Raw genomic sequence first — 25344 nt, 5'->3', positions numbered from 1 at the left:
ACGTTCCCACTAGCAAAGCACACAGGGTAAGACACTGTTTCTGGATCTCTGTGTGTCACAACTGCTCAGAAATGAACTCACAATAACAGACACACATACCCTGGTACACAATCACATACAAACATCAAACCACAACAAATGTGCAGAAACCCACAGTTGTTCCTTGCACAAAGGCTGAAAACTGGAAGACACCATGTATGCTGCTTACTATCTCTAGGGGTCTTGCAGGTAGGCCAATATGCATGAAAAAGGCAATCTTGTCACAGCGAATTAAGTGCTTTTTGCATTTTAATAATAATGAATTGCTCAACCCCCAACCCCCCTAACACACACACACAATCCCCCACCCACACTGTATTCTGCCCCAAATTAGTCAACATGCTAAGATATTCAAGCAAGCTGGTCTAGATGCCTAATAGATAATGTCATGGCTGCATAATATTAGGTCACAGTCCAAACCTTACAACACTCACTACCCTAGAAACTGAGTTCTAAGTTTTCAACTGAAGAACCTCCCACCTGTGAAGCCAGAGTATCATGGGAAAAAGTGACAGGCAATGTCAGGAGCACTCTGCATTCGTTTCCCTGGTTCCCTGTACAAAGTCCGGTACAAAGCCAGCCTCCAGCAGCTTCAGGCAGGCATTTGCATAGGCAAGAAGATGGAACAGATGACCTCCGAGGAATCCCTCTCTGCTCGCAGCACCTACTGGAAAAGAGAGCAACTTGGCAAATCAGAGCTGATAAAACATTCTGCAATACACAGTGGGTTGGGAAGAGGAGGGACGGGGCAAATAAGCAAACGAACATACCCTCCTGATGCCAATTACTGCCTTGTTAATTGCCAAGATTCAAATGTGATTTCAATAAGTACAGTAGTGTGAAAATATTGCATATAGAGATCACAAGCCCTCTGACTGCCAGGCCTCTGAAAAAAAAAAAAAAAAACCAAGGGGAGGGGCTGGTACATATTCCCACTTTAATTGGAGTTGGTACCGCAGAACCCACTGTCCCCAGAGTGTAGTAGAAAGAGTCAAAATCACTGAGATCAAAGAACACCCTAGCTGGAAAGGGCATTTAGTTCTGACCTGGGAGCAGAAGCCCTTGATTTCCAATCTGAATGTGCCAGTAAAGTGTTTGTGCTTGTGAACTTGGTCTAATCCCCTTTCCTGTCTGGGTTTCAGTTGCCCAATCCATACAAAAGGGAACTGACCTCTAGAATTCTCTCTAAATTATGACTATTTCTGATTCTTCAGCATAAACTTGCCCTCTTTCAACCCACTGTTTTGAACTCGTGTCTAGCGAAGAAGCACAATTAGTCCTCAGAAATGGAAAGAAGAGTAATGCTTTTCACCAAGTTGACAAATGCCTGCTATACACAAAGAAGGAAAATAGACGCCCAGACACAGACGTGCCTACTTGAAATGAGCTTCTAATGTTAAGTTTGAATAAATAACAGGGCTTTGTGGTGTGGGAGGGAGATTTGGAGGGGCTACTCTGCCTGCCATCTGCTGACCCTTGAATGCATAACCCTCTTTCACACTTGCTCAATGAAGAAGCAGGCCACTGCCCTCAGTCCCCAGTTACTACAATTGCTAAGTTGCTGGTACAAGGGAAAACCCACCCCTTACACCACACATGCACAGGCTTTTAGAAAAAACAGGAGAAGATTTTATCCCTGAAGTATAGGATTTAGTTTGTGGTAATCAAAACAGCTACACTTTAAATCTATAAGCCCTTTCTGAATTTACAAAATACTTCTAGACTTAATGTTTCATCTATATAATTAGAATTTATCTTCCAATCTGCTGATAAGGAAACTCTGACTCAGAACTGTTGACTTGCCCAAAATTATACAGGTAGTAACCCACAAAGTCCGGACACAAACCCTGGTATTTTAAGCATAGGTCTGCTGCTCTTTAAAGTACTTTAGTCTTCTTCACTCATGGTCTTCTTGGTAGACATTCAACCTCTCCTCCTACCTCAGTCTAGCTAGAGGGAAAGAAAACCCTGGCATGAACTCAGGGCTGAAAGGAACCAATGTCTACCTCCCACCTCCATCTCTGCATGGAGACTAGGGAAACAGGAGGAGGTGTGGCATTTGGCTAAAGGACTCTTGGAAAGGAAGGGAGGAAAGCCTTTCCTCATCACCCTCCATTACTCTTAGTCCTCAGGGAACATTGTGGGTAAGTTTATGAAGCTAAGGAAGTAAAAAAGAGATGACAAGTTGCCCAGGAAATTCACATCCCAAACTCATTTTTCCTGAATTAGCTGTGACTTTGATTTTTCATATTACAGTTAAATAAGGCACTTAAGAGCCTGGATTAAGACTCTGCGTCCCAGTACCCAGAAAGGCTGTAAAACCTTTTCAGAAGATTATTAAGAGCACGCTAGAGAAGAGTTACGTTGAAAGGAGGCAAGAGGCTTTGGCTGATGGAGGGTACATTTAATGGCCTCTATGAAAAATAAAGCTGAAGTGGGGTAGAATAGTGAAAACAGCAGAGTCCAGGAAACAAAAAAAAAAAAATGAACAATCAAAATTCAAGTCCCAAACTACCAAGTTACTTACTATGTGATCTTGAACAAGTCATTAAAGTCTCTGAAATTCAGTTTCTTACCTACAAAGTGGAACTAATAAGAGCTACCTAGGATCAAAGTAAAGATTAAACAAGAAAACAGAGAGACAACATCTAACATTGCACCTGTCACTGACAGGTAAATGCTCAAAAAGAGTAATACTTGATCAGAAAGAGTTAACCTATGACAGGAAGGAGCCTTAAGTGGCAGGTTTTCAAAGCAAGTGGAATGATGATGCTCCAAGTCAGCTGACCATTTACTTGGAAAAAATCTAAAATCAACTCTTAAACAACAATCTTTGTCACCCCCATACTCTACTCAAATACATAACCAGAAAGTTGGGACTCACCAGGACCATTTAAGGCCCCCCATAGATCCTACTTAGCAATCTCGCAGCCCCATCCATCATCACACACTCAACCTTCACACACACAAATACACACACAGAGGCTGAAACGTTTCACTTCTGTTCTTAGCAAGACAAGATTAGATTAAAAGGCAATTTCTCGTAAGGCTTCATCTTCATTTACCCCAAATAAAAGACACCCCATTTTTAGGATGGCCATAGTCACTGAAGAATATAACTTGAGATTTTGCTAATGGCATTTCACAAGTTGCTGTTCATATGTTTACTACTGAGATGTCAGTCCCCAGTCTGTGAGATTTTAGAGGCCTGAGATGGTGTCTTCTTTCTCTTTGTAGCCTCAGAATCCAGCACAGGGTTTGATAGAAAGTTGGTACTCAGGAAATGTATTGATGAATAAAATAATTAATTAGTGAATTCACGAATGAAATGTTCATTTAACTAAACTGACATTGCTAAGAATGAAAAAAATTTTCCACAAGTGATAAAACAAATCTTCAACCAAAAGTTGGAAATAATGTTCCCAAATGACATATATACTCATTCATTCAATAGCAAATCTGAGCTGTGAACTTGAAAAAAGTTGGACTTACCGTCAAAAATTAATGGTCTGGGGCTGGGAGCAGTGGCTCATGCTTATAATCCCTGCACTTTGGAAGGCCAATGGAGGTAGATCACTTGAGACCAAGAATTCAGAACCAGCCTGGGCAACATGACAAAACCCCATCTCTACTAAAAATACAAAAATTAGCCAGGCATTGTAGCACATGTCTGTAATCCCAGCTATGCAGGAGGCTGAGGCACGAGAATCACTTGAACTCAGGAGGCAGAGGTTGCAGTGAGACGAGACCTTGCCACTGCACTCCAGCCTGAGTGAGACTCTGTACCTCCCACCCCCCAAAAAATTCACCAAATCCTGGTTCTGTTGCTTATTGTCTGAGTTACCTTGGAATGTCCTTTAATTCCCTCCAGTCTCAGTTTACTCATCTGTGAACTAAGGATTTGATCCCTGTTGTGCCTACCTCCAAGTTGATTTTGAAGAGTAAAAAAGATAATGTGTCTGAAAGTACTTGGTAGATTTCAAGCAATTTATACATCCTAGGAATTGTAATAACTTAGTCTCAAACATGCTCAATCGTTCCACTCCCATTTTCCAGTCCTCCACCATTTCTCTTACCAACTAACTATAACAAAGCCAGCCTCTAAGTCCTTTGAAAACCATCAATAAACAAAATGCATGAGGGAAAGGAAAAAAGAGAACTAGGTCTCCTGCCAGCTCAAGCAACTTTTAGCTTACGTGATTTCTTATAGATCCGGGGCATGGCTGCCTGAATAAGTCAGTGTTGCCACCACTGATAAAATATCTTAATACCAATCTTTTAAAGTCATCCAGAAAGCATCCTTCATGGATCCACTGTGATTTCCCTTCCTAGAAGCGGTTTCAGCAAAGTAAGGGTCTGTGAGGATGGTTTTGATGGCAAGGAGATGGCACAGTGAAAGTGGAGTGGGAGGCTATGCCACTGTGGGAAGACAGTCTGAGGTGCTAGAGAAGGGAATAGTAGATGAAGGAAAATGGCGGTGGGCAAAGAGAAGGATAGTTGTCTCAAACAAGAAAGAAGATTGGGGTCTGTGGAACAGGATTCAAACAGGCCAGGACCAAAGAGAAGCTCTAGGTTTTGCTAACTTTTAGGACTACAGATTTACAAGATGAAAACCAGGGGGAAAATTGGCTCTAAGGAAACCCCAATGTGTACCTATAATGAACAGTTGATAACTGCTAATTTCTCCACTAATAAATTTAGAAGTGCAGTGGAGAATAAAGTACGAAAAAAATTATTTCACTTTCTAGCAACTGTCATATGCCATGGTAACAATGCATGTGACTGAAACTGAAAAGAAAAGAATGAAATGAACCCATTAACCTACACTTCCATGCTACTCTCAGCTACCAATAGCAGGGGCATTACAATTTCAGACAGCAGACCCACTGGCACAACTGCTCCTTCCCTCTCACCCTTACTCTATTATACACTGAGGAGTTCAAAGTTGATAGAATAAGAAGCCTTAGTAGATGCTCTCCAGAGTCGTGGGAGATGGAAGTGGATCACCTTGTTTGTTTCCATGGGAGAAAGCCAAACAGATTTCACCTCTCAACTTACTCCCCCATAGACTGGGGTATAGTCCTTGCCTCTTAGGATATGCCAGCCTGCTCTTAAATGACTCAGCAGATCTTTAAATATACCCAAGCAAAGAGCTGCTCTGAGACACAACTTGCTGTTAAAAAAATGTTTTAATCTGTTTGGGGTGTTGAGAGGAAGGTCCTTTGTTAACATTTAGGTTCCCAAGCAAATTCAGTACTGCTGTGACTCTTTCTCTGTCTGTATGCTAAGAGGCTTGTTTTTGTTCTGCTGCCTGCCATTTGCCAGCTGTGTGGATCACAAGGATGAGAAGGGAGATCATTCCAGGCCATGCAAGGATTCAAGAAAATTCCTGCCCAGTAATTTTGTTGGGGGAAGGGTACCAATATGTGCAACAGAGTTAATAGTTTAAATGTAGGGGCCCCAAACTCAAAGAGGTCCCATAATTTGTATTAAGTCATTCTGTTCCTTGTGGAAGACCATGACCTCTGGCCAAGAAGAGGAATCTTCTCACTCTCCCTCTCTCCTCAGACTAGCTCTGTCTCACACTTTGAAGCACACATCAACCAATAAGAGATTTCAGCTGGGCTGAGGGAAGTAACTTAATAACTTGCATTACCGAAGCAAATCATGCTCCCCTGTTATCTGCAATGACCTCACGCTTACATTCCAGCCAAAGCATTTTGGAGACTCAAAGCTTTGTGGAAGGGGAAGCCAGGCAGCAGTGGCCTGGGGAAAAGCCCATGTATGTCAGCCAGAGTCTAGCGTTTTCCCAAGCTCTGTTTGTCTGGACTACTACTACTACTACTACTAATAGGTACAATTTATGAAGCTTTTACTATGCACCAGGCCCTGGGCTAGATATTTTGCATTTATTATCTCATTTATATTCACAAAAACCCAACAAAGGAAGCATTAGTATCTTCATTTTAGAAATAAAGAAACTGAAACTCAAGAGAGGTGAAGCGACCCAGAACTGGAAGCTAGTAAGACCCAGAGCCAGTATTTAAAACAAAATCTGTCAGATGCCAAAGCCTATTCCTGAACATCGGTCAACATATTACACTTTGACTCTTACCCCAGCTTCTTTCCCAAAGGCCCTTCAGCCTCTCTGTTATGTATTTAAAATCCTTAACTACATAAAGTATGCCTCAAATCATCCAACTGGGCATTTTGGAGTCATCTATAGGCTTTTAAATTGTTAAAAAGTGACTGTAAAAATCATCTACTATGAGTCCAAACCTTTGCCCTATACATGGTTCCCAAAGGGTCCAGACTCTTCTTGAATGTCTTCAGTGAATGTGAATTTACTATTTATGTGATTTGGCCAATAGACAGACAGATATGGTGTGGTGAATTAGAAGAAGGGAACTAATATTTCAGAACCTACTAAGTGCCATGCCCTTTATCCTAGTTGTTTTATTTCATTCTTACAATAACTCTGTAAGGAGAGTGTTCTACAGATAATGAAGATCTAGAGGCTCAGAGGGGTTATGTTACTGACCTGAGGTCATCCAACTATGTTACGTGGCCGTGCTAGAATTGAAAGCCAGGTCTGATCCTATTGTGGTGCTGCTTGTACATTTCTTTAGCTCCTCCTATATGAGGAGTGAAAGCCCTTGGAGTAAGCAAGGGACCCAAGATTTGCTTAGGTCTCTGATCTGATGGGGATGACATACTCGAATGACTAGAAGAGTCAAGCAGGTAACTTAAATGAATAAAGCGGGTCAGTGGTGCCTGGGCAAACTGCAAAGTGCGTGGCCCATTCAGAGGATCAGCTGCTTTTCACCTATAGCTGGTCATTACTATGTAGGAATGAAAGTCCTGTATTGCCAGATCTTCATTCCCTATGGTGGAAATCTGAATTTTGAAGTAAAATGTTAGCAAGTAATTCAATAAACACACACACATACACACACACACACACAGACACACACACACACACACACACACCATATAGACCAAACAAAACTCATATGGTCCATGTTGACAACTTCTGATGAAGGGTGAAAGAAGCTATTCTAAGAAAATATCTTTCAGGCCAGGCACATTGATTCACGCCTGTAATCTCAACACTTTGGGAGGCCGAGGCAGGCGGATCACCTGCAGTCAGGAGTTTGAGACCAGCTTGGCCAACATGGTGAAATCCCCGTTTCCACTAAAATAAATAAATAAATAAATAAATAAATAAATAAATAAATAAATAAAATTACCCAGGAGTGGTGATGTGCACCTGTAATCCCAGCTACTCCAGAGGCTAAGGCAGGAGAATTGCTTGAACCCGGGAGGCAGAGGTTGCAGTGAGCCAAGATTGCGCCATTGCACTCCAGCCTGGGTGACAAGAGTGAAGACTCCATCTCAAAAAAAAAAACCAAAAAAAACAAAAACAAAACAAAAAACGAACAAACAAAAAAACAAACAAACAACAACAACAAAAAAACCCTTTCGTTTACTGAACTGTAATCTGTCCTCATTGCTTTTGTCCTTTGGGGTACTACAGAAAAACATGTAACTTCTTTATTCCGTGATAATCCTTCAGGTACATTGAAACAATAGTTATGTTCACTGCTCCATGTCTCTCTCACAGCTCCTCCATGCTTTACAAAAGGAGATGCTCCATGAATACTGGGGCTGAACAATACATTGCAAATGTGTCTGACCAGAATTTAACAGAGCAAGACAATCAACTCCTTTATTCTGTATCCCATATAATAGTCCCTTGGTATTTGAAGGGGCATGGTTCCATTCCCCCACTCCCATGAATACCAAAATCCAAAAATATTCATGTTCCTTACCTAAAACATATAAAATGGTGTCATATTTGTATTTAACCTATATACATCCCCCATATATTTCATTTATATCTAGATTACTTGTAATAGCTAATACAATGTGTTATGTAAATAGTTGTTTTACATAATTTTTTTATTTGTATTTTTTTACTGTGGAATCGTTATTTTTACTGTCTCTAAAATATATTTTCCATCTGCAGTTGCTTAAATCTGTGGATATGGAACCCGTGGATATGGAGGGCTGACTGTATTTCTGTTAATGGAACTTACAATCCATCAGTTGTTTTCGGCAGTCACTTACTACTATTGGCTCTGAATCATTTAATAAAGAAATACTTATGGAATACCTACTGTGTACACCACTGTTAAGTTATGTGCTGTGGATATCTTATATCCAAAGAGAATCTTTGCAGATATATCCAACCTTTGCCCTAAAAAGAGACAGATGTTTGGAAGTATATTTAGAAAGATGTTATCAGACATTAACACAAGCACTTATGATTTAAGGGACTAAGTACCATATTGATGGAGAAAGAAAAAAGGGATAAATCCAAAAGGTCTTATGCACTCTTGACTTGTGCCTAACATCCATAATCACGTATGATCCCCTCTCCACAAAATCTTATAAACTAGAGATTTCTAGCCCCGGGTTTACAGATAAAGAAGTGAAGCCAACATTCTTTCAACCATATTGTGTCATATAGATCACTTCTCCTTGGGTTGGGAGGTTGAGAATATTCATTTTGTAGGGGGCTGTCATAGAAGAATGGATAGTACTGAAATTGGGATAGCCTTCAAGGTCAAAGGGATTATAAGAAAAATAACATGTTCAAAAAACAAGAGAGTGAGGACGGTTTAAAGTGACAGTGACTAGATCCATTTGGCTGGGTTTTAAGAGTTTTGTAAGGGAACTCCAGGAATTCAGGCTGGAAAAATAAGCAGATCATAAAAGGACTTGAACACCAGATTTAAATAATTTGGACTTCAACCCATAAGCCAATGGGGAGAAGCTGAAATTGTAATCATGCATTACATAACTATACAGCAAGGCTTCCTTTGCATTAAGTGTGAAGAATAGGGAAAACATAAGACAGGACTCCCACCCTTAAGGAGCTTAAAGACTAATAGACATTTAAAGCAGTATACAGACAAGATTGGAGCTAAACTTTGGAAAGATCTGGTGGCACAAATACAATAGGAATTAGAGAGTAGCAGAGAGAGCTACAGAGAAAGGACGTGGGATCACTGCACTAATCCTGGCAAGAGGTGTTAAGAATCTGAACTGGGGGGAGAAGGAATGACTGAGAAGGCTTTGGGAAACAACATATCCCTTCACCACCCTAATTCCCAAAGCCTTCAGCTTGGTTTTTCAAACACTATGAGATCATCTTTGATGGGGAACTCTGAATCTGGAAGGGTAAAGAAGAGTCCACCCTGCTCAATTCCACATCTGACCTGCCATATTTTGAGTTAATCTAGCACCTCACTGAAGCCAGAAAATGTCTAAAGCAAACTACACACCATATGAAAGTATGAGCATGGTTAAAATTTTTGGTCTATTATTAGATAGTTGGTGACTGAAATATCTCAGTCTAATTTGGTCTTTTTTTATTCAAAAGTCTGATCAAACAAATTTTTCAGATGAACAATTGCAAACAGACTACACATTTGCTAACCATGGTTTTTAAACAAAGATGAAAGGGAAGGAGGGATGGGCAGAGTAAAGAGACCCAAAACATGTTTTGGAATCTTTTCTGCACCCAAACACCAAACATCAAGTGTTTCCATCTTTACTCTCAACTCTTGGTTTATGCAGTCTCCTCATCTAATTAGAAGTTGGACAATGCTTCAGAGAGGTGGCCCAATGTGACAAGCTTGGAAAAATTCTTTCTCTCCTGCACTGCCCATTTTCAAATAAATGCCGAAATAGTTATCATTTAGCAAGACTGTACCTTCTTTAAAAGAAAACCTGGAGAGACAGATTTTTGCAGTAGCCTGCTTCCATTTCCACAGTAACAAAAAGGTTATCGGACAACCACATTCATGACTTCCTATGGGATTCTGCACAACACACTGGGGCCTAGAGGGATGGAGGTAGCATCTTGTCAGTCCTGGGAAGTGTCTGTTCTTATTTAGTGTAAATCCCACAAATCCCACATGCTGACATTTTTTTCCTAACATTTTGTTCCTTTTGTCCAGTCTCTGGAAGGAAATTGACTCAGCTCACTCTCCCAATTCTCTGTCCAATCTTGTTGATGGAGACAGGTAATTAAAAGGTGAAGGGCAGAACAATATGGAGGAGGAATGGAGGGAGACAAGTCAATGTTAGAAGGGAGCCCAAGTGATAGAGTGGAAAGAGGTCTGGCAGTCTGGAGTCTCAAATTCAAGTTCTGGTTCTGCTACTTACTCACCACGTGACATTAGGTAAGTATCCTTCCTTTTAAGAGTCCTTAAAAGAAACTGGTTGCATATTAAGGATATGAGTTGTTGAATGTTTGAAGTTCAGGCACAATGTTTTTGCATTTTAAAAACTTTCTATTATATGAAAATTACCTCGTTCCATAAATGTAGTAGAAAATAACATAAGTTGTGGAGCTGAACTACCTAGATTCTAATATTGGCACTTCCACTTACTTGTTCTCTAATCTTGTGCATGTTACTTAATTGCTCTGTGCGTGTTTCTTCATTTACAACATAGAAATGATCATTGTAGCTACCTCATGGAGTATTTTGAGGATTAAATGAATTAATACATGTAAAATAAATAAAACAATGTCTGACTGTAAAAATTGGCAATTTTATTTTTCTTACCTTAACTCTATTTAAGCAGGCATTGAATTGCCCAGGTTCGTAGCAGTCGGAGATCAACCTCCTTGGGATCTCTAGGCCCTTTTCAATAATTACTGCAGTCCTGTTTTCCAATCCCTATCATGAGTTATCAACTTCTTCTAACCACCCCTTTCCACCACTCTGCCTCTACTTTAACCTCTAGGCCACCCACCTATTTGGTGAGAATCAGTGGACTATAATAGGGGCAGTGCATAATGAAGTCACCTATGTCACCAGTCATTTGGGATGGTAAAGGTGAAGGGTAATCTGAGAAGCTGCTGGTATTGCACGGTAGTTAGAACCTTGTGGTTAGAAGCCAGACTTCCTGGGAGTGCACACAAGTTCTGCTACTTCCTAGCTGTGTGACCCTTGGACAAGTTCCTTAACCTCTCTAGGCCTGCTTCCTAAAGTTGACATGAGAATTAAATGAATCAATTCATGCTGTGTAAACATTCACAGCAAACATTCAGTAAGCGCTATCATTATTATTATATATTATTATATATAATTCTTTGTTCTCAGTATGGACCAAAGAATTTTCACTTTTCCAATATAGACTTTTTTCAAGAAAACAACATACAACTAACCCTTAAAACAGGCTCTGACTAGGCTCAGGCACTAGCTTGATATGTGAGCTTAGCCAAGTCCCTTTCCATCTCAGTGCCTCAGGCACCTCACCCATAAAATGAGCTAGCTGGACAAGATGGTCTCCCAGGTTCCATGAACTCTAATTTCCTAGGATTTAAGGCCATTTCTGTCCAGGTCCTCTGTAGATTCTAGCTTTGATAAAAGCTCAATTGCCTTTAAAAGTCCACTTACTATGTTTTTACAGGAAAAATATTTTGGTATGTGGTTCAGTAAAAACCTAATAATAATATTTCAGTTTGATTAGGGAGAGCAACCAATTTTGTATAGTTTTCCAGTTTAATTCACTATTTAGTTTAATTACCTGGTTTTAGGTTTGGGCAAAGAAACAAAGAAAAAACGAAAACAAAAATCTCACTCTTGCCCAAATGAGTCCTCAGATTCACACTAAAAAAAAAAAATCTACTGAGTCAGAATTCAAGAGAACTGGGTTTGTGCCCTAGTTCTGTCACCAGCTCACTGTTTCACCTTGGATAAGTCCCTACCCTTCTATAGACCTCTATAAAGTAAAAGGAAAGAGGGGAGAGGGTACCTACAGCCTAGGCGATCTCTAAGTTCCTTTTTAATTTTCTTGAAGAACAGCAAAGCTGAGGGCACTGCATGAAAACTAACTGAGAAGAAGCCATCAGGATGTTCATCAGATAACTCAAACTTTATAAGTCAAAAATCAAACTCTTGATTTCTACCCTGCCCATGCACCTGCTCTACATACAGTCTTCACCATTTCAGTAAATGACAATCTCATTTTTCCAGTTACTCAGACCAAAAATTTGGCAATCATCCTCATCTCCTCTATTTTTTTCACAGTGAATATCCAATCTGTCAGTAAATGCCGTTGGCTATACCATCAAAACTCACCCAGAATTCAGCCACTTCCCACCTTCTCCACCAATACCACCTTAGTCTGAGACACGGTCACCTCTCACCCAGATCACTGCAGTATACTTGTTTCCCTGCTTCCCCCCTTGCTCCCACAGTCTCTTCTCCACACATACAGTAAGTAAACAAACAAACGTATAATATATCAGAGTGACAGATGTTATGAAGAGGAGGGAGCCTGTTAAAATGTAAGTCAGGTCATGTTACTCTGCTCAAAACCTTCCAATACACCCTGCTTAGGAGTAAAATTCAAAGTCCTAAGGAAGACCTACCATGCAACCTCATTAACTCTGATCTCATTGTCTACCATCCTTCACTTACTTAAACCAGCCATATGGGCCTGTTTGTCCTCCATCACAGCAAGTGTGCTCCTGCCTCAGGCCCTTTGTGCCTGTGGTTCCCAGGGCCTGGAATATTCTAACTCCAGATGTCCAAATAGCAGCTCATTTTCTAATTTCCTTCAGGTCACTACTCAAAATTTACCTTTCCAGTAAGGTTTTCCCTGGCCAGCAAATATAAAATATTCCCTCTCACCATCAATCTCTATACCCTACACTCTGTGAAGTTATTCTGCATGACATTTTTCATGCTCAGATGTATACTACATGTCTCCTCTCATTAAATGGTCTGCTCCACGAAGAGATTTTTGTCTTTTCTGTTCGCGGCTACATCATTGGTGCCTAGTACAGAATTTGTCATATAGTAGATTCTTAATAAGCATTTATTGAATATATACAGTCTGTAAAGTAGAATGGCAAGGTTATTGGCACCCAGAACTCTCACACAACCAAATCCATCAGTCTGGTGGATGGGTAACAAACCTACAAGCCTTAAGAAATTCATAAATTTCTAGTACTGATACCACTTGTGGTTCTTTTGCCTCTCTGACTCTCATGTTTCCTATCTATAAGGTAAAAAGAGCTGTGAGATAAAAGCAGGGAACACACGACCTGGAGAAGAAAGAATGGGACTGAAATTCCAGATCTGTCACTTTGAAGCTGTTTGATTGTAAACGTGTAACTTAACCACTCTTTGCATAATTTTTATAATGGGAATAATAGTACTGTAATAGTATGAATACTATTATAATACTCCAAACTCTAGTTACTTGTAAAAGGTAGAAACAAGAATGAAATGCAATAATGGAATATGAAACTTCTCTATAAACTGGACAGTGCTACTTGAATATATCCAGTGTCACTGTTTTCTGCTCCATATGCAAAGAAAGGTATTAAAAAGTCAAAATATTACAAAAAAATGCTTGCCACTTCGAGAAACAACATCCCAAACAGTAAGTACCATAGTAGCTTATTTATTGTCTGGTGCTAGGCAGTTCTGGTTCAAGTTATCCTGCGATAGAGCCTTGGCTGTGTGTTGAAAACATCAATGGAGGCTCACCATTCCCAGGGAAATCCTGCCACGGGGCACTTGCAGTCCCCCTAGCGGCCAGATAGCGGGACTACAGTTCCACAAGCAAGGAACCTACTCAACCTGCAGAGAACAGAGCCCATGTTAGGTGGTAGGCCATTTCAGAATGTTACCTTGTCTAATACAGCAAAGCTCTTATAAGATCGTAATGTGCCCCCTTACTCCCCGAATTGTTTGATCTGTGCAATCCATCAGGATGAATGGAAACTTAGAAGGCAGGAAAACAACTCATGTCAAATTCAGAGCCATTAATCACCTTCAATTTTAATTTATTACTCATATTATTGCCGACTTGTTCAGATAAAGACATCAAAAACATGTACCCACCAAGTGTAATGATATAGCCAAAGAAACTGAAGAAGAAATTGGCAACTAACTTGACTGGGGTGCACTACTGAATAAGCAGAAATAGATTTCAACCCATTCCTCCAGTTCATTCTTTCCAGCAGTACTAACTTCTGTTATTTAAAATATACATCAAGATCTTTAATCTATTGCTTGAGTTTAGACATGCTCCTACTTACTTCCACGAAGGATTAAAAGCAGCCACAGGTAACGTTGCTGACCACTTCAGCCTCTATTGATTCATTTCTCTTTTTTTTTTAAAATATCTACATTTTAAGAAATCCATACCATACAATCCAGGATCTCATACAGGCATCATGGCATGATGATACTGCATTTCTGTTTGGTTTTTGGTTGTTTGGTTTTTGTTTGTTTTTGTTTTTAGTGGCTATAAGCTCCTTGTAAGCAGTTACCTCAAGAAGATTCTGTCTGAATTGTGTCCCCTTTCACCTTATCTCTTCCTAGCACATGCTGGGCACACAGCAGGTGCTTAATGAAAAATGGTTGATTGATAGATTTTTTTTTTTTTTTGACGGAGCCTGGAGTGCAGTGGCATGATCTCGGCTCACTGCAACCCCTGCCTCCTAGGCTCAAGTGATCCTCCTGCCTCAGCCTCACAAGTAGCTGGGATTATGGGTGCTCACCAAAACGCCTGGATAATTTTTGTATTTTTAGTAGACATGGGGTTTCACCATGTTGGCCAGGCTGGTCTTGGACTCCTGATCTCAGGTGATCCACCCACCTCAGCCTCCCAAAGTGCTGGGATTACAGGATTGAGCCAACATGCCCGGCCAGATTCTTTTTTAAAAAATTCCTTTTTCAGGGTAATCTCTACAGACAGCTATTAGATTATAACTAAACCTTTTGCTGGGTGCCCTGCAGTTAATTCACAATTATCAGGACATTACAGTTGTAGCTGATTAGCTATGACCCTTAGCCTAGAGTGTTAATGAAGACAAAGTTCAATCTCTGTATAGATGAATTTTATCTTTGCTTCACGGCTATGGAGTACATCCCTAAAAAGAAGCTTAAATTATATGAGAGTAAATGAATCTTTTCCCCATCTAGAAATGCACATCAGAAGGAGTATTGGAATTTACTTTGTCCAAAGGACAACATATAAAAACATAAAATTATGATTTTAGCTGCTTCCAAGAACCTAAACATAAGCCAAATATAGCTAGTGATTTCATCTGTCACCTCTACATGTTAGTTTTCTATATAGAAATTATTATTATTACTCACTCCCTTGCTAATAGTTCCCAAATCCAAATTCTAAGAAAGGGATTATAAACTACCCAAACCTTACTAGGCTTCTTTCCTGCTGTTCTCTAAAGAGACGAACATTTAGAAACACTCTCCTCTTCATCCTGAAAGGGGATGGGATTAACAGTTCGAATTTATAGCTGAGTAAAACTGAGAAGAGTGTCCCCATGCAGCCTTCATACAGGATGAAACGAAGTAAGCTTTAACTTTCAGTGCAGCAGCAGAAGCCCTCTTCCCCATAAGTCCCAGAAGTATTCAAAACTCAGGTATTTTCAGCAAGGTTGCAGGATACAAGATCAATATACAAAACAATTATATTTCCATACATTGGCAGTGAATAATCTGAAAAGAAAATCAATAAGACAGTTCAATTTATAGTATCAAAAAATAAATCACTTAGGAATAAATTTTAAAAAGAACTGCAAAACATATAATCTGAGAACAATAAAAATTGTTGACAAAAGGAAGACCTAAATAAATGGGAGGACATCTCATATTTATGGATGAAAATAACTTAACGTTGTTGAGATGGCAATGCTCCCCAAATTGGTTTACAGATTTAATATAGTTCCTGTGAGAATCCCAGCTGACTTCTTTGTAGAAATTGACAAGCTTATCCCAATTCATATGAAAGTTCAAGGGACCCACAAGAGCCAAAGCAATCTTGAAAAAGAAGACCAAAGTTGAAGAGTTCAAAATTCCTAATTTCAAAACTCACTAAAAACCTACAATAATCAAGATAATGTGGTACTGGCATATGAATAAACATATAGATCAACTGAATATAGTTGAGAATCCACAATTAAACCCTCACATTTACAGTCAACTGATTTTACACAAAGGGTGCCAAGACAGTTAAGTGAGGAAAGATTCAACAACAATATTGTGAGAACTGAGTATCTACGTGCAAAAGAATGAAGTTGGACCCCTACCTACCTCAGTCATATATAAACATTACATCAAAACTGATGAAAGACCTAAATGTAAACAGCAAAAACTATAAAACTCTTAGAAGGAAACATATGTAAATCTTTGTGATCTTGGATTAGGCAAAGACTTCTTAGATATGATGCCAAAATCATAAGCCAAAACAGAAAAAAAAATAGATGAATTGGACTTCATCAAACTTAAAAACATTTTTGTGCTTCAATCTAGATACCATTAAGAACGTAAAAAGAAAAAAAAGGAAAGTAAAAAAGACAACTCACAGAATGTGAAAAAATATCCACAAATCACAATCTATTAAAGGACATGTAACCAGAATATATTTTTTAAAAATCTGAAAACTCAATAATAAAAAACCCAACTAAAAAATGAGCAAAGGATCCAAATAGATATTTCTCAAAAAAGAAGATATACAAATAGCCAATAAGAACATGAATAGATAACTGAACATTATTCGTTATTAAGGAAATAGAAATAAAAGCCACAATGAGGTACCACTTCACACCCACTAATATAGCTATAATGAAAAAGACAGAGAATAACAAGTGTTGACAAGGATGTGGAAGAAACGGACCCCTCATACATTGCTGATGGGATTGTAAAACAGTGCAGACACTTTAGAAAACAGTTTGACAGTTCTTCAAAAGGATAAACACAGAGGTACCATATGACTCAGAGATTTCAATCTTATGTATGTATCCAAAAGAACTGAAAATGTCCAAAATATGTGGACTGAATATGTCCACAATAAACTTGTACATGAATGTTCACAGCAGTATTATTCATAATAGCCAAAAGGTGGAAACAACCCTAATGCTCATCACCTGATAAATGGATAGATAAAATGTGGTATATCCATACAGTGGAAAATTATTAGGCTATAAAAAATAGTGAAGTACTGATACGTGCTTCAACATGGATGACCTTGAAAACATATTTTATGTGAAAGAAGCTAGTCACAAAAGACCACATATTACATGATTTCATTCATACAAAATGTTAGAATAAGCACATCCATAGATAGAAGTAGATTATTGGTTGCTAAGGACTGAGGGAACACGGGGATGAACACAAAGGTGCATACGGTTTCCTTTGGGGGTGATTAAAATGTTCTAAAATTGATTGCAATAATGGTTGCACAACTCTGAATATTCTAAAAAGCATGAAACTGTACACTTTAGATGAGCAAATTGTATGGATTGTAAATTACATCTCAATGAAGCTGTTATTTAAAAAATAAAACTTAGGTACTAAGTAACCTAAATTGACAACATTCTCAAATGACCCAGCACTTTAATGCTATAAATTTATCAAGATGAGCTGCCCTCAATCCTGGTGTGGCCTGCAGGTTGGCAGCAAGAATTGCCATGACAGAGAGGGGGTAGCATCACCTATGAGTGTGCAAGCAATAATTCATGGACAATCATCTCTATGTAGCAGCTACTGAGAGAAGTCCTTAAGAGCAACAATCTAAAGTATTATCTGTCAGGTGGGAAATTTCAAGAAGAAAAAGCTTGGGAGTATTGCTCTAGAGAGGTTCCCCTACGTGGTAAACAAACATCATAGAAAATCTAACTTTCTACTTTGTTACCTAGCAAAAGGGTAATCACTAAGCACTCCTCCTGGCCTACTCAAACTCACACGAATGCAGTGAATAAACTGGAAAACACTGTCTTTTTTTCGGAAGAATGCTATGTAAATATGAGATTTCATAATTCTCTTCCGTATGACAAAGGGCAACCAATGCTGGTAACTGTACAGAACTTTATAAGCAATTTTGTTTAAAAGTCAACTTTGTGTTTAAGATAAGGTTAACTTTCTCTGAATTTAACATCCCAGAATTTGATGGAATGCTGATAGGGGAAGTCGGAGGTAGAATAATTTCTTTAATATCTTTCTTTGTTTTCAAATGATTAATTTTTATGTAGCTTAAGCAGATTAGTCCAGCCGGACATTTGCAGCACGCACCCTCATATGCATATTAGGTGCTGCTTGTGATCCAGCTATTGAGGTCTGAACCGAACAGACCTGGGAAGGGTCTCAAAGCTGTCTCTCAGGCTCTGAGAGAAGGTAGCCAACATTACAGTAGACAGAGAGAGACAGAGATCAAGACAGAGACAGAGACAGAGACAGCATAAGACAAAATACTTTATGAAATTGCCAAGTCCTCAAACCATCTAGTTAACTCCCTCAGCAACTGTTGAACCAGGCTTTAACCTCAAGGTAAAAAAAACCCAGCTATTCATTTTGCAATCGCCTCATGTCATCTAGTCTTAAGGGAGAGATGCTGGGGTTGATCTAATCTGCTACTCTACAGATTTTTTTTAAAAAAGAAATTCTTTAGGAGCATGCCACAGGTGTAATGAGAAAAATACCCTGAGAAGTGGAAAGAAGAGTCTGTATTTCAATGTCAAAAACATGAAAGGAGTGGAATAAAAGAAAATCGGGGACAGGCAGCACTTGAGGAAGCTGCAGACAAAGAGAAAATGGTAGAGGTGGGGGGTAGGGAGAGATTTCCTTTTCCTTCTCTGACCAAGCTCACAAAACTTGATTTTTTTGTTTGCTTTTTTTTTTATTTTTCAGAGTTGTGATTTCAGGTTTGGCTATAAAATAAGCCCTTGCTTTGCCACACCCAGTCCGCATTCTGCTCCCTGCTTATGCAAGGTTCCGAATGAAACTGGTGATCTTGATATAACCATTAAAAATAATCATAATAAAATTGTCCACATTTCTAACTCCAATTCACATAATCCCACCAAGTAGCTTGTACATGTACAAGCCACAGTGCATATACGTGTAAGGAGACCAAAGAATTTTTGTTTTAAATGCATATATGTACACTAGATGAAAAATTACTATGGGAATGAAAACACTTAACAAAGAAAATTAAACGTACCAGCAAATCCAATACATTATTTCAAAGTTTACAGCTCAAAGAATGGAAGCTTGATGAGATAAAATTAGTACAGGCAAGAAAGCACCCCAAAATGACCCTGCAATTGGAAGCCTGCAAACTTCTTCGAAAATATCTCTCACCAGTGTTAATCTTTGGCTGTCTTGAGCTGTGAACAAGCAAGAGGGCTACTTCCTGTGTATACTTCCAAATGGGGTGCCACCCAGTGTGGCTATTTGGTCCTCAGGTGTTGATTGTTGGGATCCAGACAGAACTTACCACCTATTTGCTGACCACAAAGAAAAGATGCTTCTTGCCAAAATATTGGTTCTTGAAGCCTATGGGCAGAAATAATCTGTCTTGGTTTCAAAGGAAAATTCTGCTTTACAAGACAAACTGTTCCTTGTAAGATAATCATAAAAATGCTTGATAACTGAGAGGAGAGAGGAGAAGGAAACAGGAATTAATAAAATGCCTTATTTTGAAAAATCTAATAGAGAAAGGGAGCAAGACTTGTCAATATCAAAGCACTACTAAAATACTACCTACTATGGAGACCAGAACAAATTACCAAGAGAAAAATTAAAATGTTCTTTTTGCATCTGGATAATTTCTCTAAACCCCAAACTCTAATTCTGGCATGCACTCTCTTAGAACCCAACTCCCAAGAATAAATTTTTGTCATATTATTGTGCTGCTTGCTGGAATATAAGGAGCCTTACTTCTGCCAAGGGAGCCAGTGGTCAATCAACAAAGTTGTAGTCCTGTTTGATCTCAGAGAGAGAAGACAGACAGCTCCATAAAATATCATCAGGGTTGCACACAAGCCCCATCACTTTTTATTTTTCCTTCTGTTCAAACCACATGCTAAATTAAGTAAAAGAGACCACCTTTGCATCTCCCCTCCTCTCAGCAGAAACATTGTAAATGTATAAGAACACAGAGTGAGTGCAGATGTTACTAAGGTTTAAAAAAATCCCTCCACAAAATTATGTGCATAAACACACACATGAATGGTAAAGGGAGGAACCCAACAGGTCATTGGAAGCCTGCCCAATTTTGAGATTTTTAGCTCAAAAATGGCACATAATACATGCAACACAGAGAGGGAAGACACTCTTGCTTTGGCTTAAGAAATCTCCTGCTTTTCACCAAATTGTACCCCTACAAAATGAGGGAAAAAAAGAGAAAGTAAGAAAATATCAACTTTTGGATTGGAATTGATTGTATTCTGATTAAATTAATTTTCAATAAAAAGAAAATATCAACTTTTGGATTGGAATTGATGGCATTCTGATTAAATTGATTAATTTTCAATAAACTGACTTAAGGATTTTCTATATCCTAGAAATGGAAAGTCTTCGTCAACTCACAAGACAGGAACACCAGTTTTCCCTTTAACTAGACTCCTCATAATCAGTGCAGCAATCACAAACCAGAAAAAAAAAAATCTTGTACTTTCTGCAGGAACTGCTAAATTCTCATTAGTTTATGTCATTAATTTAAGCAGACTGTCAAGGAGGCACCAAGATATGGTAATCTTCCTCATAAGGAAGCTTTTTTTCATTAAGACCTGAAATAAAATCACCAAGCTCGTTGTCTACCTGATGGGAGTAAATTTTGCTCTCTATGGTTATTCCCTAAAAATTTTGGTTTTGTCTTTGAAGGCACACATTTTTTAGCAAATATGTGGAACCACCAGTTTTTTCCCTGTTAAGTAAGTAAGTTGTGGGGGAGGCATGCAGAAGATGGAAGGTTCCAATGTCTGGGTTTAGTATCATGACAGGTCAAAATGCACCTTAGACATTTTCCCCCAAGAAAAGTTTACAGTAGAAGAGGGGCTCCACCCTCTAGTGACAGCCCTAGAAAAAAATTAACCCTACCAAGTAAATCTGTTCTTATAAAATGAAGAATGCTTTTTTTATCCCATAGCATAAACCCATTACAAAAATAAAGAGTCTAAATTAACTGGAAAAGACTTTGACAATATCAAATGAACCCTTTGAAAATCTTGTAAGTCAAACATTAAACACCTAATGGAATGTAAAGCCTGGTAAGAAGCTGTTTCTTCAACAGCCCACGAAATAATGTGAAATCCTATCCTCCTCTTTCTTTCTTTACTAACACTGTGCTATCTACCTTGTAAGAAGGAAAGCATCAGTGAAAGAAGGCAAATTGCTGGATTTAAGTCCCCAAACAAAGATGTTAAGGCAAACAAATTTTGGAGAAGTCACAGGTAAAAGAAAACAGCCATAGAAACAAAGAATAAGACAAAAGTCGACAGGGACATCAGCACCTGGCCTACCTGAGGAGTTAATTCCCCAATTCAGTCTGTCCTCCCTCACCAGATAAACTAATATCTTAATTTGCTGGGGGAGAAAATCTTCAGCATGGTCTACAAGAAACTCAACAACTGCGGTGAGGAATAATGTTTAATAAGCACGATGCAATTGCCTGCCACTTTTCTCATATGCTAATTAAAACTTTGGGGTAAGATTATGGCTCATAGGTCATTAAGAGTTCTTATTCAATTTGTTAGAGCTAACAGCACATATTCTAAAATGCAAACATGTCCTAAAAATGAAGGAATATAATAAAAAACCTCACTCCTCCCTCCCCAGTGGAGATTTTGGAGCACACTGAAATAGCAGGAAATGCTTTACAAAAAAATGTTTTCCAACACTTTTGTAAGTCAGACTCAAGCCTAATTAAATTGTACATTAAAAGAATATTCTCCTCTTTATAGATCTGATGCAAACCTGAAGTAGGGGGCTGTGGATCTGTTATAATCCACAAAGAAAATTAACACTTTACAAGAGAAAACCGACCCAAGCAACTACTTTCAACATAGTCAACCAACGTTGAGAAACTGTGAGTGCAAATCCTGTGAAGCCTTTACCAAGAAAGTTGCCCCTCTGCCTACTCTAAACATGACGGTTTGGATTATCTCTACTGACCTCCAGCCCTGGAGCAAGTTCCCAGTTGCTTCCGGGGAAAGAAGTTCACCCCTTCACACAGCAGACCTCAGCACCCAGAGACCACTTTCTTTCCCTAACCTAGAATTTCACTTTACCTCTCTGGAGGATACCCGCTGAGAAGCTCTTGGGCCAGTCTTTTTGACTCTAATCTGCGCAGGCTGAAAGGGAAATCCTAACAGACCTGAAGAGGAGAAATTGCCCAAATTCCTGATCGAGGTTCTCAGACTTTGAGGACAGGAGGAAAGGAGGAGTGGAGGGCTTGGGAGCTTTATCTCTGAAGGTGACCCGTACAATAGGATTTCAGTTTGGGACCTCGAGTACCAGGAGGTAGTGAGAATTTGGGGCCGTTGGGGGAGTTGAAGAATATGGTAGGGCAGGAATCAGCACCCAGGGCACGCAGCAGAAATTAGGAGAGCTCAGGTTAAACCTCTGGCAGGCCGGGAGTCCACGGGAGAGCTCGAGGTTTACCCTGCTGAGCTCTCCCAGGGGCAATCTGAGTGTTCGCGCAGGTAGGAGCAGCTAGATACCCGAGAACACAGAGCGACTCTGTGCCCTGGGCCGAAAGGCGACATTTCTGGAAGGAAAAACTTACCGCATGTCCCCGTAAGGTCCGGAGTAGGTATCCATCCAGGGGCCCATCTCGCTTTTGACACAAGTGGGACTGGGATAGGGCACTCTGCTCACCATGCCGCCAGGGTACCACACATCAGGTGCGGTGAAGTCGCCTTCCTGGCCCGCCAGCCCCTGAGGTGGCCGAGTGTAGCCGTAGGGGGCTACAGCTCCCGCCTCGCCGCCGCCGCCGCCGCCGCCGCCGCCGCCACCGCCGCCGCCGCCGCCCCCACCACCACCACCACCACACGGTCCATACAACTGGCCTTCTTCGGCTGTGAAGAGTGTGTGCCAGGATGAGGAAGCGGCGGCTGAGGGTGACCCAGAGCCGGGTCCCGCTGCACCCGCGCCATGCAGGCTCGCCAGGTCCCCATAGCGGCACTGCGCCGCCGCAGCCGCCCAGGCGCTGCCGTAGTCCAGCGGGTTCTCCAGCTTGATGCGAGCGTGGGGATGGGGAGGCGGCGGAGGGGGCGGCGGCCCGGCCAGAGCCAGTGGAAAGTTGTAGTAGTCGCGACTCTGGTACGCAGCTGCCTCGTCCAGTGCTCCGGACTTGTAGAGAGACAGGGTGGACGGCAGTTCAAGTGTCCCGGAGCTCCCTGCTGCAGCGCTGCCAGAGCAGCCTAGGCTCTCGCCTTCTAGCCCTTTGGTGTAACCTCCCTTGAAAGGGGAATACTCAGCAGTATCTTCAGTGCTCTTGCCTGCGCTGTCGTCTAGCAGAGAACCTTTGCATTCGGCCAATGGGGCACAAGGAGTGGGACGCACAGCGGGTGGAACTCCCAAAAGTGGGGCGTACATGCAATCCCCCCGAAGCTGTTCCCCTGGACTCAGATGCTCCAACGCCTCCACACCCAGGCCCATGGACACCGACACTGCCTTACACAACTCCTTGGCGCTGTCAGAAATGGTCGAAGTGCCCCCTAAGTAATTGTCCTTGGAGGAAGTGGGAGCCCCCGAGGCCTCCCTCGCTCTCCCGCTGCTGCTGCCTTCGGATACTGCTTCCTGCTGCGGTTGCTGAAGGAGTTGCATGGTGCTGGCCTCGCTCAGGATGTCTTTAAGGTCGGCAGAGCAGCTGCTTAAGCCGGGGAAAGTGGGGCCCAGCAGGGACAACGTGGATGGGGCAGCTGAGTCATTCTCGTCCGGAGGTGCTGGCAGCTGCTGCGGCAGCCCCTTGCTGGCGGCCACGGCGGCTCCAGGCTCTGGGACGCAACCTCTCTCGGGGTGGCACTCCGGGGCCGACTGCGGCTGTGAAGGCTGCTGTTCCTCATCCAGGACCAAGTAGCCTGTGGGGCCTCTACGATGGGCTTGGGGAGAACCATTCTCACCCTGCTGCTGCTGCTGCCTGGGGCTAGTCTCTTGCTGCTGCTGCTGCTGCTGCTGCTGCTGCTGCTGCTGCAAACTGGCGCCGGGAGGTGCTGCGCTCGCGGCCTCTGGGTGCCTGGGGCCCGGGTTCTGGATCACTTCGCGCACGCTCTGGAACAGATTCTGGAAAGCTCCTCGGTAGGTCTTGGACGGCGGCCGAGGGTAGACCCTCCCCAGCCCTAACTGCACCTCCATCCTTGAGCTTCGCTGAATCTTCCACCTACTTCCCTTACCCCGCCTCCCCTTCTCTTGCTCAGAAGAGTTCAACAGGCTGTGATGATGCGGTAGTCGCTGCAGCTAGCTGCCCACCTGCGGGAAGCTCCAGAGAAGGAAACTTGCGGGAGCAACCACGCAAAAAGCGCTCTGACAGCCTCAAAGTCTCGTGCAGAAGAAGACACACGGTGGACAAGATCTGCCCTGCTAGGCTCACAGTCTGTCTCTTAATACTTGAAGGGTAGATTCAAAAGATGCCCAAATCTTAAAAGAAAAAACAAAATCCTCCACCTTCCAAATTCAGTGTCCACTGAAGTAGGTGCAAATAAGAACTGAGTTATTATCTTTTTCTTTTATTTCGGCTTTTTTGTTTTTGTTTGTTTTGTTTTTTGGCTACTGAAGCCCTGACTGCCTTTTCATCTTTTGATCTCTGGCTCCGCACTCGGGGTGGGGAAGGCAGGAGGAGGTGGAGAGAGAGTGGGGGGAAACAGAGGGTTCTCTCCGCGTGCAGCCTTAACCAGGCGGGTCGTGGCTGCAGTGCTGAAGCCGCTCCCCAGTCGCCTGGCTCCTAAGAGCCTTCTTTGCAATGTGCAGCTAGCTCGCCCGCTCGCAGCCAAAGGGAGTTACCTCTCTGCAAACTCGGGCTGGCAGCGCTGGGCCGACGGGGGCGGGGGTGGGGTGGGGAGAAGGGTGGTGAGGGGGGTTGGCGGAGAGTAGCCGACTGAGGCAGCTGCGGGAGAGAAGACGGGGAGGGGGGAAGGCAGGGTGGGGGGAGGCGGGGTGGAGAGGAGGAGGACAAAGGCAGCCGTCAGTCCTACCAGGCACTTTCCTTGCTTCCTCCGAGTCTTTAGCAGCTTTTAAAAACTTCACCGAAGAGGAAAGGGCAGCTCCGGGCGGCGGCTTCGAAGCCGCCGCGCTGCAAGAGGCGTTGGCTGTCGCTGGAGCCGGGCTGGGGCTGGCGTGGTGCGTCCCTTCGGCTCCTGTACAGCACTGGAGCGGCTAGCTCGGCCCTTTTTCCCTCTGTCGCCTCCTCTGCCTCTGGGCTTGCTCCGGACCGTCCCGCTCTCCCAGCAAGCTGGCTCCCCGG

General features: G+C 41.6%; 1 protein-coding gene across 4 annotated transcripts in view; it reads right to left on the bottom strand.

Annotated features, from left to right (window-relative positions):
- AR (androgen receptor) overlaps positions 1-25344 on the bottom strand; it is a 180239-nt gene extending 154895 nt beyond the window's left edge. For 3 of the 4 annotated variants that reach the window (XR_008497144.2, XM_054472350.2, XM_063660897.1), the window contains exon 1: positions 22669-25344. Coding sequence is in view for 3 of the 4 variants with exons in the window: in XM_054472350.2 (XP_054328325.1) it covers positions 22669-24239 (1571 nt within the window). In the remaining variant the exon portion in view is untranslated. Of the gene's footprint in view, positions 1-519; positions 633-22668 lie in introns of those variants that run through there. The other variant, XM_063660898.1, reaches the window with a different exon arrangement.

The sequence above is a fragment of the Pongo pygmaeus genome, chromosome X, assembly GCF_028885625.2.
Source record: "Pongo pygmaeus isolate AG05252 chromosome X, NHGRI_mPonPyg2-v2.0_pri, whole genome shotgun sequence".
Classification (NCBI taxonomy): Eukaryota; Metazoa; Chordata; class Mammalia; order Primates; family Hominidae; genus Pongo; species Pongo pygmaeus.
Note: the sequence above shows the minus strand (reverse complement) of the source record. Positions and strands in the feature narration are given on the sequence as shown.